General features: G+C 39.6%; 1 protein-coding gene across 1 annotated transcript in view; it reads left to right on the top strand.

The window, feature by feature from the left end:
* Positions 1 to 1,022: 1,022 nt before the first annotated feature.
* Positions 1,023 to 17,813, top strand: part of OBFC1 (oligonucleotide/oligosaccharide-binding fold containing 1) — a 26,179-nt gene continuing 9,388 nt past the window's right edge. The window contains exons 1-6 of the mRNA XM_010134082.1: positions 1,023 to 1,155; positions 5,787 to 5,882; positions 10,228 to 10,299; positions 12,546 to 12,707; positions 13,937 to 14,048; positions 15,028 to 15,190. Of these exons, the coding sequence (XP_010132384.1) occupies positions 1,023 to 1,155; positions 5,787 to 5,882; positions 10,228 to 10,299; positions 12,546 to 12,707; positions 13,937 to 14,048; positions 15,028 to 15,190 (738 nt within the window). The remainder of the gene's footprint in view (positions 1,156 to 5,786; positions 5,883 to 10,227; positions 10,300 to 12,545; positions 12,708 to 13,936; positions 14,049 to 15,027; positions 15,191 to 17,813) is intronic.

Genomic DNA, 17,813 nt, shown 5'->3' with positions numbered 1-17,813 from the left:
TAAGTGTGAAAACAGAAATCATGCAGAATCCAAGCTCTTGTTTCTCAGAGAAGCAAGATTCTATCACAATATTCAGGGTGTGTTCCTTCTACATCAGTAGCTAGAAGTGTCTCCTGCAGACTGGAGATAGATCACTGGCAACCTACAGCAGGGAGGTGCTCCCTTTCAGACTGTAGGTGCCGTATCTCAGCCTTCTTACAGACTATTCAAAATCAGTCCACTTACCACCTTTGCTACAGCTCTAAGTGGCTGACACTCACTCAAGGGCAATCCCGAAGGCTTTATGTGAACAATTTAACTGTGTGTTCAGGAGAAACTAATAAAATGTATATTCAAATTCCAAATCTCTACAATTCCTGAATTGAGTGCTGTTTTTTGGGGGGTTTTTTTCATATAAGCTTTGTGGTAAGCAGAGAATTAACTCTGGTAATGGCAGAAGAGAGTGGACGTTAAACACGGAAATCTGAAGAGGTAAAAGCGGAAAGTAGGAATTACAAAGTTATTGGGGAGTGGGGACTGGCTGCTTTTGTTTTATACAGAATTAGCCTCCCCGCCACCACCACAATAAAGCACAGGATGAACAATGAGGAGAATGTTGTATGGAAGGAAAAGAGAATGTTTGGGGGAGAGGGGGGAGGATAATCGAGTGTATAAAGTTACCAGTTGGTATCCCACAATCCTGGTCTTTTAAAGAGTTATTGTGTTTGGTTCACTGTTTATGTGTCCATAGAGGAGAAATCCCTGAAATTCTATTTCCTTTGAAGGAGCTGGGCAAAATGCTGCTGTTGTTGAGTCTCAGTACCTCAAGTAAATCGTCAGTATTGATTCTTTGAATTGAATATTTCATGTGGTGATGCAAAGATAACATTGTATTAGATCAGTTCCTATGTCTCTTCATGAGCTCTGCTGTGTTAGTGTGCAAAATCACAAGCTATTTTTTCATTCAGTTAAAATATACGTGTGAACAGCACTTTACCTGTGCAGAAAATAATTACCACTTCTTCTTTGTTCACAGGTTTTGAATGCAGTCTGAATCCAAGAAGTATGAAGAGGAGATGCCTTCTCTGCACTGGGGGATGGATCCTGTATTTTCCGCATTTGCAAGACTCTATATTAAAGATATAAAAGAAATGAGAGAATCTAAACAGGTGCCAGGTATGTACTTACATGTGCTGATTATGATGCACACAATTATAATTCATTTATGTTGTGCTCTTTATCAAGGAATGGCAGAATGCTCCATGAACACCAGTAAAGTAATTTTCCATGTCCCTAAGTTAAGTGACATTAGTATCTTTAACAGTTCTGAGAACAAAGGTTGTATGTGAAATATATGTGAAAACCAAAATGTTTTCATTCTACTGGCTTTTATTCCTCTCATGTATAGATATGGAATCTCTTTCACATTAAATGTTGTGTTTCCTCTGGCCATATGTGTTGTATCTTTCCACTGTCTCTACAAGGTATGAGAAGGATATTACGCCTGTGTTGCAAAACTTTGGCAGTTGATGACGTTGTGTGGTGAATGTGTTTTGCTTTTTCCTCTGGCTGTTAGTATATTATAAAACAGATACAGGTTTTGAGGTTTGTGTGCTGAATTTCTAGATGTGATAGATAAATTACATTCTTCATACATTTCAGCAGTCTTATTGTAAATTCTGGCGTCTGTGCTAAATCTTATACCACACCTTTTATTTCCTAACCGTTGTGGGGAATTGTATGCTTTGCAGTCTGTTTCCTGCTGGTCTTCAGCCAATATCACCCACATGTGTACATTTTCTAAAGCAACATAGGTCTGACCTTGAACTTCTGTTTTCACTACAAAGACTTTAAATAGACTGCAGTATGTTTTCCACTGCAGAAGGGTTCCTTACTCCAAACTGAAGCTTGATAAGGTGCAAGATTATCAGGGAGGAACCCAAGGAACTGAGAATTAATGAGGAAAAGCAGTAAACTCTGAGCAGAGTATTTGGCTTTGGTGTTTTGTTTCAGGTTTTTTCTTTTCTCTCTTTTTTTTTTTTTTTTTTTTTTTTTTTTTTTTTTTTTTTTTTTTTTTTTTCCTCATAGAGACAAGGTACATCTGTTTGGCTCTTTAACTATGCTTGAATATTTTTCTTTAACAGCAAGGATAGCATCAGTGCTTTTCATAAAGAAGTGAAGATCTGGTGGTTTTTTTGCTCTTCTCACAACTATTTTTATGTATGTAGGGACTTCATGAACTGCAAAGCCCAGTATTTATACCTCTTTGTTATTTAACATGGTGGGATACTTTTGTTGAAATGCAAGAATTAGGCTACAGTCTGTTGATGTTTGTACTAGAGTGAGTAGAACTTCAGAGGCCTTTTTAGAGTGTGCAGCCTTATAGCTGTACTGGTGTAGCAAACGCATCTGGTACAAACCGTTCCTGCTTCAGGAGACATTTTATTTTCAAACAAAATACAAAACAATTCGGTGTGAGCAGAATAGGATCGTAGTTTGGACTTGGACATTAGTACATACTCACCCAAAATATATTTGGAAGAATTAAATTTATAAACATCAACAAACATTTCACAAGAGCAGTCTTTTAAAGTACAATCCTGCTCTTCTTCTCACCTCTAAATTACCTGAATTTTCCTTCTCATTTCCTTCTGTTCTTTTACTTGGGTGAGTTGTCTTCTGCTTCAGCAACTTTTTCAATTTTGTTATTACTTTTTTTTTTTCTAAGATGGTTCCAAGGAAGTGGTATCTGTCATGTCAAGATAGCGGCCTTTAAGATGGGTGCATGCAAGCTTTCTCCAATTCCTTTGCATCTGGCATTTTGCACAACCAGGTTTGCTTGCAATCCTGTATAATTTTCTAACCCAAACTTTAAAATGAAATTTTGTAGAACAAACATCCTGAGTTTTGTTCATTCTCCTGGTTCTGTGTGTATACCAAACCAGACATCTTTTAGCGTATCTTATTTATTGGCAACAAATGATAGCACAACAGAAACACTAAAGAAATAACTTTTGGGGAAGGAAGAAGGAAGGTGCTTGCTGTCAGTGTTTCCTGCCTTTAATGGGATTGTTAAAGACCAGCTGAAGCTAAGAATATGATTTGGTATAAATCAGTCATTAAGTAATGGTAATTAAGAATGAGTGAGTGCAAAACCAAGAGTTGTAACTAGGAGGAATGGAAAAAACACAGACTGAATGTAAGGGAAAACATCCTTAGAATGACATCTGGGAGCAGCCTTCCCAGGAAAAAGGTGGGATGTCCTTTACTGGGATTGTTTATATCCTGACTGTACAGATTGCCAGAAATTTACTGTATGCAACAGTCTTGCATTGGTCCTGAGGAAATGGACTGAATGACCTAATAAGCTTTTTCTTTCCATTTTTAAGCATTAGCATGTGATGCCACAATGACTAATCCCTTAAAACAACATAGAGGAAAGCAGTAAACCTGGCCAATTATTCTCCGGCTATAAATGGTGACAAGAAGGCTGGAAACCTCCCAGATAAAAACAGCAATTGTGTTGTCTTAGAGGCCTTGAAATGAGAGTGGGTGTCCGACTCGGTTGTAACACATAATCACATCATGGAAATGAGCTTTTCTTAGCGTTATCGTGCACCACTGCATTGTGACAGCTTATCAACAAGCAATGGAAGCTACAAATAGCACAAAAGGAGGTAATAGTAATTAAAGTAATGGCAAGCAGCTCAGCGCTGGGTAGTGCTGGTAATGACGTGACCAGAACTTGGCCTAGAGAGCTCTGTATCTATAGCCACCGATACTGCTACTGTGGCTTCCTGTTGTGGTAACAGCATATTAACGTGTGTGTCATGTGCTGGGTTACCAGGAGCTTGACTGAATGTGCTTGCACATAGCTTCAAACGTTTAGTACACTTTTGTTGCTGCCAATATGAACATAATTTGAACAAATAAACTGAAAAGAGAAACAATTTATGTCTTGAAGTGGTCAGGTCAACAACTTTTACACTATTAAATGTAAATATAATTTCATGGTTCAAATGAATTCAAGATGTTTCTCAGAGTATGAGTGGAGTTCTGTGTGAGTTTATGGGGAGGGAGAGAAGCAGTTTCTTCTGGTCTCTGTCATTTGACAAAGCTCAGCTTACTAACTGGAAAATGAGCATAATAACATGTTTCTTGTTTGCACAGTCGAGAGCTTGGCGTCTCTGCTCTACAGATTTACTCTGACACTGACCTGGACCTTTTATAGAGATTTTTTTTAAAGTTTAGTGAGTAATTATATACACCAGGAGCATCTCCATTGAGGGTTTCTATAGCAGTATGTCCTGGTGTCCTGGTAAATGGAATGAAAGACAAGCGGTCAGACCTGCTAAACATTCTCTGCACCAGACCTCACTAGTGACTGCACCATTAGTATAGTTGGCTCCGAGATGACAGTGATAGATGCATTCTCAAAACATGGCAGGGGATTTTTATGAACAAAACTTATGGTTATGAGCTGCTTGGCTGATCGCCCATGATTTCTTCTGAAACTTCAGGGAGTTTGTCTTTCTTACATGAAGAAAGTTAATTCCAGGTTCACTTAAGGCTGTCAGTTATGTAGGACAAGTTATTTTTGGATTCTGTTGGTTTTGCTGTTTTGGTTTTTTTTTTTTTTTAATACTGAACACTTTTCTGACTGCTTTGCTGCAGTGTTTCTCTTTCCTTTTGTAAGCCTAAGACTTGGCACAGTGTATGGATCCAAATGTTCCCTCCTGAATCCCTTGAGTTATCTAGTTTTTAGAAGACAGTTACTGAACTTCCCAAATGGCATATTTCAATAAAGCAGCAGTATTCGAAAACTGAAGAAAACACATTGACTGAAAATTAGCCTGTCCAGGATATATCTGAGCTTATATCTTGTCCTGTTGTGCTCCTGCTGCGGACTGTGAAGCCTCAGCGTATAATGTTTACATCGGTGTCTATTAACATTTGTCACTCTCTTGAAAGGGACTGCAGCATGTGGCAACTTCAGTGCTGTCAAAGTTCGCCGGGCTCTGATTCCTCACTGTTTCCTGGACATGTTTTTACGTGTTATAATTTTTCTTCAAGTTATCTTTATAGATGCACAAAAATAGCTTTGAAGCGATGTTTTTAGAACGTGTTATTTCAGAAACTGAAGTTCAGGATGCTGTCCACAATGACTGCATAGTGTGCTCTGCAATCTAAGAGGGTTGTTTCTCTCTCACCCCCCCATGGCTCCTTTTCTTTTAGAAATGAACACAGAATAATGTTAATTTTCCTTTTGGAGGCTCTGCCTTAATCAGGAACAGCTGCATTGTGAGAAGCCCAAACTGCTTCCATTGTGATCTGTTATTTATTCTGAATCCTGATGAAGATATTTAAAAAAAAAAAAACAAAACCCACCAAAAAACCAACCTCAAAAACCCCAAAACAACAAACAAAAACACAAAAAACCCCACAACAGTCAAAAAGAACCCAAAATGAAACAATCAAAAGAAACAACCAAAAAGAAAATAAGTAAAAAATCCCTAATGCCTGCAGCAAACAAACTTTTTCAATTCAAATATGCAAGAAAACAAGAGGTCAATAGAATTCTGACGCTCTACAAAAGCAAGCTTTTGGTATCCTCGGTAGAGCTGATAATTCTTCCTTCTAGTGTTCCCAGTCCTCACTGATCTCGGGGATTTCTCATGACTAGGCATTGTATAATTTAAAATGTATTATGTATATAAGAAAGTGTGGGTTTTTTACTGACAAATGTGACTGTGTAGGGTGGGATGTTGAAATAAATAGTTACACTTACAAAAATGTTCTGTGTCTAGGTGTATTCTTTTATAACGGACATCCAGTAAGGCAGGTGGATGTTGTCGGGATAGTGGTTCAAACAAAAGAGCGAGATGCCTTTTATAATTATGGAGGTAAGAAAAGTTTGTTTCTTCTTGCACTTACCAACCTTCTGGTCTTAGTTACTTTTAGAACTTAGATTGCCTTATTTGATCATTGTCTATTCTTGAAACAACTGTGCTCTTATCCTAATATAATCTATATCTGCAGCTCGGATTACTTGGCAATCTTAGGGAAGCTACTGCTTAGTTCCACTTCAAAAGCAGAGAAACAAATTGTTGAAACAGAGCAACTGGTTTGTTTGGGGTCATCTAGCAAATCTTAATTTTGGTTATTGCTTTGCCACTGGACTCCACCATCTTCCTCTCATATACATGCAGTTCCTTTGGTCAGATATAAATTAATTTAACAGTGCTGTGAATGGGAAATCACTTCTTCCTTTCTTGAACCTTAGAAATCCCTTCTGACTTTTTGTATGTTTTGTCGTACCTTGGAGCCAGCTTTTAATAACAGTTGGGAGCTTGTTTATATTTAGATCTGTAAGAGTCTTAGCAAATCTAATTCAAGCATCATAGTACCAGTCCTCACCACCTAGAGAGCTGTCTTCTCCCTGTTGCTCTTCGCAATAGTCAGACTGTTTTATTAACATGGAAACATCTGATTGTCATTTTGTTTGGCTGTCTTTTTCATCTGGAGAAAAAGAGTGGAGAGTGGAGTGGAGTAGTGGTGATATGGGAAGTTTCAAAAGGGGGGGGTGCGGGGTTGGGTGTCATCTTGCAGTAGGAGCAGGGAGCCAAATGCATAGATCCTATTGAAGCACTCAAAGGGCTCAAGTCCAGTGTCTTCCTCTGCCATGGTTTTCCACCTCAGGGAGGTAAGTCATAGCCTTCTTACCCAGTTCCCACACTTATAAAATAGTGAGCATCAATTCGCTGACTCACAAGAGTATTGCGAAGATACAGTTGACAACTTAACCAGCTCCAGCTTCCACAACACCTGCAGTTGCATCATACAGCTGCAGAGTAGCATTAACTGGTAGTACATAGAACATATTCCCCACTGGGAGTGGCTGCTTAGGGTTGACCTTGTGCTCTTATAGTAATGTTCCTGCAAGTTTCTTAGAGTGGATATTTTCTAGATTTTACTTTTTAAAAATCTAATTTCTGGATATTTGTTATTACCCTGCCATTATGCTAAATAATGAGTTGACAAATATTTTGAAGCACAAGTTTTATTTGCACTTGAAGTAGCATAGACCAAACAAGCACTTAAATTAAGAGGTGGAGATGTAATTGATGATGTTAGGAAGTGTTGAAATATAAATTGAACGTCAGGTATTGTTCTTTTGTTGCACTAGTATGCAAACGCAGTTATCACTTCATGAGAACAGAAGATGACAGTATCAAAATAACCAGTTCTATAGCTGAGGGTTTCCCACGCTGCTTTCGGCATTGGTTCAGAAGTAAACTTGTTGGAAATGTTTGATTGGGGCAGAAAATGGAGGAGTAGAAATAAAAAGAAGCTCCAGAGTAGTGGAATTAAGGCTTTAGTGTTAGATCAGCCAACCTTTAAGTGTAGCTCTCAGTGAGCCTGGCTTCCTGCTGTCCTTTCACATCCAACTCCACTCTTTGTTCCAGCAGTTCCTGGTTTGAGTTTTCAGGCTACCTGCCAGGGTGCCCCTCCCCAGCCTGCCCTCTCTTTCAGGCTGGCCGACTGTGCCAGTGTAAAATAGTAACTTCTTACGACAGTTTCCTGCTTGTAAGTTGGTGCATCGCTCAGTTCAAGAGACTCCGGCTGGTGAGTCACAGGGCAGGCATTGCATCAGTTGGAGTGCTGCACGCTGCTCAGTACTTGCTCCCTTTCTATCTGCTTAAAAGTGACTTACAAAGCAATTCCCCCTTTGTACTTTTTCTCTGATAGAGAACTGAAACGTCTTTGTGTCACTGCCGACATCTCTTCCCTCATTTCCTATCCATCTACTTCGGAATACACACTGCTCATTTTAAGAGAATCTTAGGTCCTCTGTGCTGAAAACCAAACAGCCAGAACTAGTGACTGAATAATAATTGCAAAACTCAATGAATTGACTCTTTCCTGGCTTAAAAAAAAAAAAAAATTAAAATTGCGAACTGTGTTAAAGCTGATTTGACATTTTGATTGTTTATTGCTATTGTTATCATGAATTAGGGGAAGGATATCTAATTAAAGTGTAGCTTTGAACAAACTCATATCTTAGTAAATGTATCTTTCTGACCTCCTTTTTTTCCTTTCCTTTTTAACAAAACCAATGTCACATGTGGTTTTCCTTATACTCCAGAACTGTTTTGAAAGGCACTTGCCTTAAAAACAAACAATCTCATTGAGATCTCAGTAGGCTCACGCAGGCCCTACAAGAACCATACCCTTTTTGTTGTGAAGAAATAAAAATGAGCACCAGCTAGCTTTGAGAGTGCTACCCCTCAAATAAATTAAGTAAAAAAAAAAAAAAAACCAAACAAACAAAACACAAAAAAAAAATCCCCCAAAACCATACAAACCAAATGAAAACCCAAACAAACAAAAGCATAAACTCAAGGAGATGAGGAAGGGTGGCACAGGGGTCACAGGAAGTTTTCAAAAGCTTGTAGACCTTTTTAATGCATTTAAAGTAGATTAATATTCTTCTGTCTAACTGGAATACAATTGCAAGAGTTCTCATTCATCTGTGCTTCAGGAGTTATTTGTCCTTTTGCTCAAAGCTTTTATTTGTGAACTTGGAAAACTTTGATTCAGAGCCTTGCTCTGCTACCAGATGCCCTGTGTGATCAAGAACAGGTCAGTCTCTCCAGGACTCCGTTTTCAGCTGTTACATTGATGAGTGGGAGTCTGGCCTCCTAGTCCTCCGTCTTCTTTCTTTTGTTTCTAAGCCCTTCTTAGGAAGCCTATCTGTCACAGCTGGTGTAACAGCCAGTCACAAGCCGGAGCATCTAGAAGCTGCAGTGATGTAATAGTGGAATGTCATCTGCCCTGTTTCTTATTGCCGTTGCTGGCTTGCAGGCATGGCTTGGCATGGTATATGGGGGCTCTGACTCCTACTGGAAGAGTTGCCTTTTGTCTATACCAAGGAGAGAAAGTCCTACCAGCTAGATCAGTTATCTGCACTTTGGTACAAAATCAAAGCTGCTGAAAACTGTGTGAGACAGCAGCTTGAAAGGGAGATAGCAGTGAGGTGAGCATACTTTTGTGATGGAATTTGGAATTGCTTCCACCTTACAAATGCTGTATGTTTGTTATTGGAAATGTGCAGCTGAGCTACTGGGAAACAGGAAGGCAAGACAATGATTTTTAATTGGACCCCCCAAATAGGGAGGTTGTTTCAAAACACGTGAGACAATGCAAAGGCATTTTGCTTTGATGCCATGGTTCCCAGAGGAAACGACTGCAGGTACCAATCAGCACCTTCCTGGTAAACATTGCTTTTACTTCTGTAGTCATGGATCTGGTTTAAGTGCATTTTTATTTAGAGGATGTTTGTTGCACATGCTATCTATATGCACTCTCTTGATCTGTAGAACAACTGATTCTTCTGATAGTTCTTTTGTTTTCTTTGGGTTTTGACTTCTGCTGTCCTTGGCAATGCAGTGCCTGGAGCAGAAATCACAAAACTTATTTTGATTGGGTGCTGGCAAAACAGGAAAAGCTAGATAGCTCCGGTACTCGGGAGAGGGTGTTAAGCTTTTTTGGCAACAGAAGTGGCTTGCGTGCCGCTGGTATGTGTACTTTAAGTTGGGATTTCCTGGCCTAGAGCAGAACCACAACAAACATGTGCTGTCCTCTGTCCTTCCTGGCTAGAGGAGCTGTCTTTCTTCTCTCTGGAACATCATCTTGTATGGGAATGGCATGCAGACTTTGTGCACAGTATTAGTGTGGAAACCAATGCAGGGGGAGGCAGCAGCACTCCTAGTCTGTTCACATGTCTGTACCCCCAATGTTGAAGTGCTGTTTCCTTACTGTTACAGTAATGCTTCTGTGTTTCATGCCTGGTTTTCTGTTTTAATTTGTCTGGCTTCCGCTTTCAATACCAATTCTTCTGACCTCCTTGAAGAGATTAAAGCCCTTTAGTATCCAATATAAGTACTGAAGCCTCATAATTTAAACTTGCGCTTGGTCTTTTTTTTTGTAAATATACCTGTTACTTTGCTGACCATGCATATAAGCATCGTATCTGGTGCTGAGCTATTTCCGTGACTGAAACAACTGTGGAGATTATTTCAGAGGTGTAAGTATGCTTTGAGGACCCACTTTCCCTTTCAGACTGTTTGAAATGAGATATCCATGGCAGCCATCTCCCTACATATCTATGTATCGTCACTTCTTGGAACATCGCTACCTGCTTTCTTACTCTATAATTCCTGCAATTTTTTTTTTTTTTTTTTACAGTGGATGATAGTACTGGAGTTATAAATTGTGTCTGCTGGAAAAATCCCATGGTAGCAGAAACATCTTTATCAGGTAATTTATCAAATAAATAATTCCTCTTTTGACTGTACATTCTTGCTTATGTCTGTCTTACGTAATTTAGAAAATGATCAAGCTTGCAGAAGACCAAATTAAATTTTTTTATTATTATTACTATTTTTTTATTTTAAACCATCACATCTTACAGCCTGGGCCATTTGGGGAATTTCGTATTACTTTTTGTGTTTTGTGCTATGGCGATGCCAATAAAACTGCTATGTTATGACCTGTCATGCCTTTTCCTTATCTGAGTAATATATTAATTCTATGCAGTGACGTTGTTCAGAGAATCCTTCTTATGGTTCTCTTGTGACATTGGCTAGCGAGGAACTAGGCTGGAAGTCTGCCACATGCCACAACTTCTGTTTCAGAAGCCAATCCATTGACCAGCAACCTGGTATGCATTCCCTGCGCTTGTGATGCAGTGGTTTCAGGGTTCATCTTCTCTTCATTCTTACATTCATGTTCTCCTCCTGCTCATGCATATACTGTCAGTGATGAACTTGAAAGTAGCTTAAAACACTGTGGGAGGATGCCAACAGTCTTTTATGATCTAGGAGAGTATTAAATCTGCAGAAATTGTGCATTTGAAATGGATCTAATACTGCACTCAATAACAGAACCCACTAGTGTCTGGCTCTATCTTTGCTTTTTCTCCTACCATTTCTCATATATCGAAGTATTCAATACTTTCTACTTTGGACCTTCTTGAAAGCTCATGTAGTAGATTGACAACCCGGATATGAAGCTGATCAAATCCTTCTGAAATAAAAGTTACTAGTGTCATCTGCCATTGTGAGTTGCTTACACATAGAATGGGGAAGGGAAAGCTTGATGTAAAGTTAAAAACTCCAGTGTCTGTGGAACAACCTCGTTTATACAGGCAGATAGTTCATACTTGCTTTTATTTAACAACGATATGACAAGTGGTGTAAACGATCCAAACTGGAATCTAGAAGACAGCTCTTGCTTTGAGAGAGGTGATGTTGTGGCACAGCTTTGCAAAGAAATGATGGGGACTCGCAATCAAACAATTTTTTTATAAGGAGCTTAAATTCATTAAAGGAATTGCATTAAACACTGCTTGAAATAGAATGAGGACCCAGAATGCATGTTTCAGCCTTGTGTTTTTCACATGTACATGTTTATTTTACATGTACATCAGTAGTGCCTGACTGGTCATTATGTTATTAATGGAAATTAATTCATGTGTACCTGCTAAAGAAAACAGCTCCTGGGGGCACAGGAGACTTTCTTCCAGCCTTTTGTAACGGTGGTGAGAGATACTTGGATCATTGATCAGGTTCTAAGTTACGAACAGTACTCTTCTGCAGAGGTGTGTTATGTGAATGTGAAGTTCTGTCATGTTGCATTCACCTCAGCGTTGACATCAAATTGCATCACATGAATATTTTAGCCCCACCTCAGATGACTCCTCCTTTTACGTAAAAGTTTCAACTGACCTTTCTGTCTATGTTTAGATTGTATCTTGGGGCTAAACCCTCGCAGTTGTTCTACCACCCAGTGACCCCTCCCAGGAGAAAAGGAAGTTTGGGAAAAGAAGAAACCCCTGGGTTGAAATGAAAATGGATTTAAAGAAACAGCCAAACTAATATCAATACAAATATAAGTATACAAAGTTATACTCAGCCCAGCAAATGTACAGTCCTTGGGAGCAGAATGGTAACTGAGCACCTCCAGTACCCATCCAGGGATGGGGAAAAGCAGGAGGAGAAGGAAGAGGAGCCCAACCATGAGGCTCTCTTGTCCTCAGCAAACTTCCCCATTGATGTTTATGTTCTGGGATATGCCCATGAGCCAGCTCAGGTCAGCTGCCCTGGCAGCTAGAAACTACTAACAGCCTGCACACCATGGCTGGCCTGTGATTCTATTCCAGTGAAACCAGGACACTTTCCTTTCCTCTCTCACCATCTTGTCATCATCAATATCAAAAAAGGACAAAGCCTACTTAAAATTAATGTTTCAATTTTGCAACCCATCTATGACCTTTTCAGTGGTAAGTCACTATGTCCTCCCTTTTACATTTCCCCAAGTGAACTATTTAAATAAATGTAATACTTTAAACTAACTTTGTCATCCAAAAGTTTTGCTACCCAGAACACGCAGTGTCTAGAACCTTACCTCTTTTTTAGTAATATGACTCCTGTGATGCTTAGGTGTTTGGATGAATGCAAAAGTACAGTCCTTTTGGCCTTAATGTCTGATCTCACTTCTTACAGGTCATCCAAGCGCACCCAGCAGTCTTGCCATGCTTGAACAGATGAAGAAACTCCAAGAAATGGTGAGCCAGAAAACAAAGCTGGAGATTGGGGATGTTGTCAGGGTCAGAGGTCACATCCGAACCTACAGGCAAGAAAGAGAAATTCAGGCATCATGTTTTTGTGAGTGTTGTGGATCATTCATTGAATAATTCCCACTTTATTTTCTGGCATGTCACTTCTCTAAAAAGATTTTAATCTGTATTTCTTTATTTCAATGTTGGCAGAGTAACGTTAGGAGTCACGCTACTTAATATGTGGGATGAGATTGCCTGTAAATGAGACATTACTACATAAATCTATAGAAGATGACTAGGATGCGTAGAAGAATACTATGCAGATACTGTGGTTGGGTATTTGTTAAAGTGACTTGCTCTTCAATTTTCTTTGTGTTGAAGTAGAACAGCCAAAGCCCATGGGAAGGGAGTTGGAGACCTCTTATATCACACTGCATCAAGAGCATTAGCTGCTTTGGAGAAACATTTGCGCTTTGTTGAAATCTGTATAGCCCATTCCATGGGCAGACAGCAGTGTATGGGCACGTTGTACCACTGAAGCCCAGGTTCTCCTAAACTCTCTGGCTCTGCAGAAAGACTGAGAAGTGTGCCTCATCTTCAGTCACTCAGGCACAGATCTGCAGGCAGGTGCTGCCCCTGCTTGTATCTGCCAGCTCTCTGAGCAGCAGCATTCTGTAGTCCACTCTTCACACCCTAAGAGCTTCCAGTTACACACCGCCTTCACTCCTCTGTGTCTGAGCTATTGTGTACAAGTTGGTTTCACCCAGTGAAAACTTTGAGACAATACTGAAATTATTCCTTTGCAGGGGGGAAGCCCATCTTTTAAAAACCCCATGTAGCTCAGATAAAAAGTCTAGATTTTTCAGGTCTAGCTAAAATCTGAGAGGCAATTCAACCCTCCTATCTAGACAGAAGATTTATGACTATGTAACCCATTCAAGGGCTGGTAATAATTGTTTCATTAAAGGAAAGCCAGGCAATTCAAATAGCCTCTAAGTTGCTTTCACTTTAGCCCAAATAAAGCTCCTTACTACATGTTAACTTGATCTAATGGATAAAGACTGATGAAAGGTAAAATAGAGGTCATAAATTCCAGTTAAATAAGTTGTCAGACAAAAGCATAATCTGCAATGTACCACAACAAGTCATTTACCTCCTCGTAAACTGTAAAAGCAGGAGTGGCCTTTGTGGTTTTGTTTTTATAAACACAACAGTGAACAAAATTTGCCAATTTAATACTGGCATGCGAAGCTCTGTTGTGCTGCCTCGGGTATGCTTGCTTAGAAGATTGGTGTAGCAGTCCTTGCAAAGTATGTGGGTTTTTTGCTGCTGCAGATAAAGTGGATGATCCGGTGTGTGATGTTCAGATTTCAAGAATGCTGGAACTCCCATGTCTTTATAAAGAAGTTTACGATAAACCTTTCCAAGGCCCCAAGGAGGGACAAAGGTAAATGCAGTATCCAGACTGGTCTTGGGGCAAAGCATGGGATTTTATTTTTGTTTACTTGTTTTTATGGTAAGTGTGGAGGAAGATAGAACAGAGCCCGACTGTGATTTAGACTCTGCACAAGCATACAGTAGCAGCCTGCTTTTCTCCCAAATAAATGATGGTCTGTGCAGATGAGAGATCTGTCCGTAATCTGAGAAAAGAAATATAATGCTGAACCAACGTGAATATTAAGAAAGTAATAAAATACTGTAGATAGACATCTTGCATCCAGGAAAAAAAAAGCTGGGGTTTTGAGCGAGATTTGGGGGTGAACTCAACAGATGAGGTGGAGTATCTTTGCTTGATTTTGTTTTATAGATAAGGATAAAGAGCTATTCCATTGAAATGCTCTCAACTTCTGCCCTTGTCATTATCAAATTGCAAAAACATACCCTCAGTAAACTGAGTCAAACACCCATTCCTGTGTTCAGTTTAAGAGGATCTGGCTGCTTACTGGCAGGTCTGATGCCTGTAGTGCGGTTTCAGAGATTGCAGGTCTTAAAATCACGCCACTGTTACAGCAAATGACTGAGGAGCAGATTTTTAGCAGGGCCCGTGTGACAAGACAAAGGGTGATGGTTTTAAATTGAAAGAGGGGAGATTTAGACTAGATATAAGGAAGACATTTTTTCCATTGAGGGTGGTGAAATCAGGTTTCCCAGAGAGGTGGTAGATGCCCCATCCCTGGAAACATTCAAGGTTAGGTTGGATGGGGCTCTGGGAAACCTGCTTTAGCTGAAGATGACCCTGCTCACTGCAGGCGGGTTGTACTAAATAACCCTTGAAGGTTCCTTCCAACTCAGAGCATTCTGTGGCTCTATGAAAGAGGAGCAGTTGGATGTTTATTGCGTATAGAAATGGTCTGTTTCAATTAAGGGTTTAAATTCAGGTTTTTAAAGGACCTTTGCCTTTTAACATGTTCTGTGTATCGTTGTAGTGGCCTGGAGGGTCAGAATTTCTCAATCAGTATGTTGCATGAAAAACTGAAAGACTTTCTACTAGAAAACAAAATTCAGACCTTTTACCAACAGGAGTTGGAAACAATTGATACTCTGGTGTCGCTGGCTGGTGTGCACCTACCCAGTCCCTACTGTCAGGAGGTGAGTGAATGTAACTGTTTTAAGTTTTTACTGGCGGGAAATAATACCATGTACTGTTTTTTAAGCATAAACAACCACATAAGACACTGGTGCTTTCAGAGGCTTCAAAAACCACAAGCGCTTTAGCTTCATGCATGAATTATTTACAAAGCATGAGGAAACCTTGTCACTTGAGATATGTAAAATATGTAAAACTGGACTGAAGAAAGCTATATGAGAAAATTCTGTTGTTATGAGGAATTGTGTATGAGTGCTGAGTAACCTTACCGTCTGCAGTAGGCACTAACCTACCTAGATCTGTAAATAGTAGCGGTATCAGAAAAGGAGATCCCTTTAAGGTGCTTGAGCTGCTTGGGACAGATCTTTGAGATTCTGAATTTGATTAGGAAAAGGGACCATAAAGTCTTTGTATCTTGTTTAAAGCTCAACATATTGATAGAGATGCAGCTTTCAAAAGGAGATCATAATGAGTGGATAAACAGTGCTTCCTGCTCCATGTGTCTCTTGTTCCAAACCCTTAGTCATGGAGGAAGGATCAGAAGGTGGGATTTAACTGAAATCGGTTTACATCAGGTTACAGTTGCCTGTAACCAAACTGTTAAGAAACCTCCCATTGAGATAGTATGCTCTTGACCAGCTGCAGAATAGGAAATAGAACAAAAAATATTTGATATTACTCTGCGTTGTTTGGACAAATTACAAGCCAGATTCTCAGCTGGCGTGAAGTGGTAACTTTCTGCAAAAGGAACCATGTTATGGCTTTTACCACGTTGCCAATGGCAACTGAAACTTAAACTGAAACTTCGTGTTGTGACTCACTTGTTTACTTTTTGGTTTTCTGTAAAGAAAGAAATCCATGGCAGGCATTTTCACAGCCTGATTCTGATATGCATTGTAAAGTTAAGTGCTGTGATATGTTAACAGCTGATGTTTGTTTAATTCTTAAAAAAATAAAAAAGGCAAAAAAACCTGTCCTCTGTAGATGAGATCAAATAATAATGAAAAGTAGGTCTGTTCTTGCTGGCCTCATTGAACTGCTTCTGAGAGCTGCTTCTTGAAAGCTGTTACTTTTTTTTTTTAATAAAAGGCATTTTTGTTGTTTGCTTAAAAGCAACCATGGATATAAACAATAATAGGAGCTATTCTCATTTTTGACAGAAAAGTTTGATACTAGAATATCCAACATGCGACAGGGTATTTCTTCTAAACTAGCTGGAACAGTATTAAAAATTCCCAAACATTTTACATTAAAGGAAGTAGTGGTCATTGTGACTAATAACGGAAACGTCCTTCTTTAAAGTTTCTGCATTTATAGAAAGATCAAGATGAAACACTTGCAAAGCCATTTGAAGTAGGAACTGGTGCAGAACAAACATAGAAAGGCACAAAACTCCAAAAACAAACAAAAAATCAGAATAAACACCAATGGAAAAAAAACAACTAACATCAGCATTGTTTCCAGTCATGAGGAGCTATCATAATAATTAATAGTTGTTTCTGACCCTGATGCAAGGGTGAGTGTATGTCCCAGGAATTTGGGCACACAGCTGCTTATTTAGAAATTACAGTTCTCCCTATTGCTCTTTGGTATTAATTCCTTGCAAAGAGGCTTATATATTATTGCGTAAGAAAGCACCTGCAGTTGTCACGTGACCCGAATGCCATAACAGGAGCACCTAGTAATTCTCTGGAAATGCATTTCGTTGTTCCTCTGCTCTGTCTCCTGAAGGTGTCACTTCTCATAATTGGCAAAGTGTCAAGTACCCAGTCTGATCCACAAAAACAAGTGTAATAGATATGATTTCTGTCCTTCTTCCTTTCTTTGCCCCTCTCTGGCTTCAGTTTTGTGTCTCCCTCAAACCAAAAGGTTAAAGAGGTGCTGCTAATGTGGAACGATGTTATTTCATGCCTATTTGGCAAGGCAGGACCAACCTAATTAGGCCACAACACAATGTACACGCTTGTTCACTTCCTGCACTTCTGGGTGTGAAAGGATGGGTTAGTTGGGTGTATAACTTTATTTTTTTCACCCTGATTCCAGTATTCTAGAGCACAGTTGCTATTACACTCTTTTCTTGCCTCTCTTTTCCTGTGATCTCAGGAGATGTGGTGCACCCCCTTCATCTCATTCCCACTTTTTAAAGTACTCGCACAGTGTTCATCATAGTGGGAGGGTACCTCCCGATAGATTATTTTCCCCAGGGCGGAGGTGAGCTGCTGTGGAGTCGCTGGCAGTGGAGTGGAGCAGGGGTTGAAGATGGAAGGAGGTAGCCAGTATAGCTTGAGGTAGGCAGCATTTCTCTGTTCCATTTCAGCATTACTGTACCTGAGCCCTGTCCACATCCCATACGTGTTCTACAATACCTAGTTCTAGCCCTAATGGCTCCCCTGCAGTGCAGTCTTCTGGCTCTTGAGAATAAAGTTCCCTCTAGCAGATGCACGTGGCAGAACTCAAATTATGTCTTCTGCTCAGACTTACACTAGGGAACATTTCATTTTGTAGTCTACAGAGGATAGGTTAGAGAATTTGAAAACTTGGTGGTTTTAAAGATAGTTAAAAGTTAATAAATCTGTTACTATTTTTAAAACTAGTGGAGCTTTATTTCTCATAACCAGTGCCCCC

The sequence above is a fragment of the Buceros rhinoceros genome, unplaced genomic scaffold, assembly GCF_000710305.1.
Source record: "Buceros rhinoceros silvestris isolate BGI_N320 unplaced genomic scaffold, ASM71030v1 scaffold5984, whole genome shotgun sequence".
NCBI classification, from domain to species: domain Eukaryota; kingdom Metazoa; phylum Chordata; class Aves; order Bucerotiformes; family Bucerotidae; genus Buceros; species Buceros rhinoceros.
Note: the sequence above shows the minus strand (reverse complement) of the source record. Positions and strands in the feature narration are given on the sequence as shown.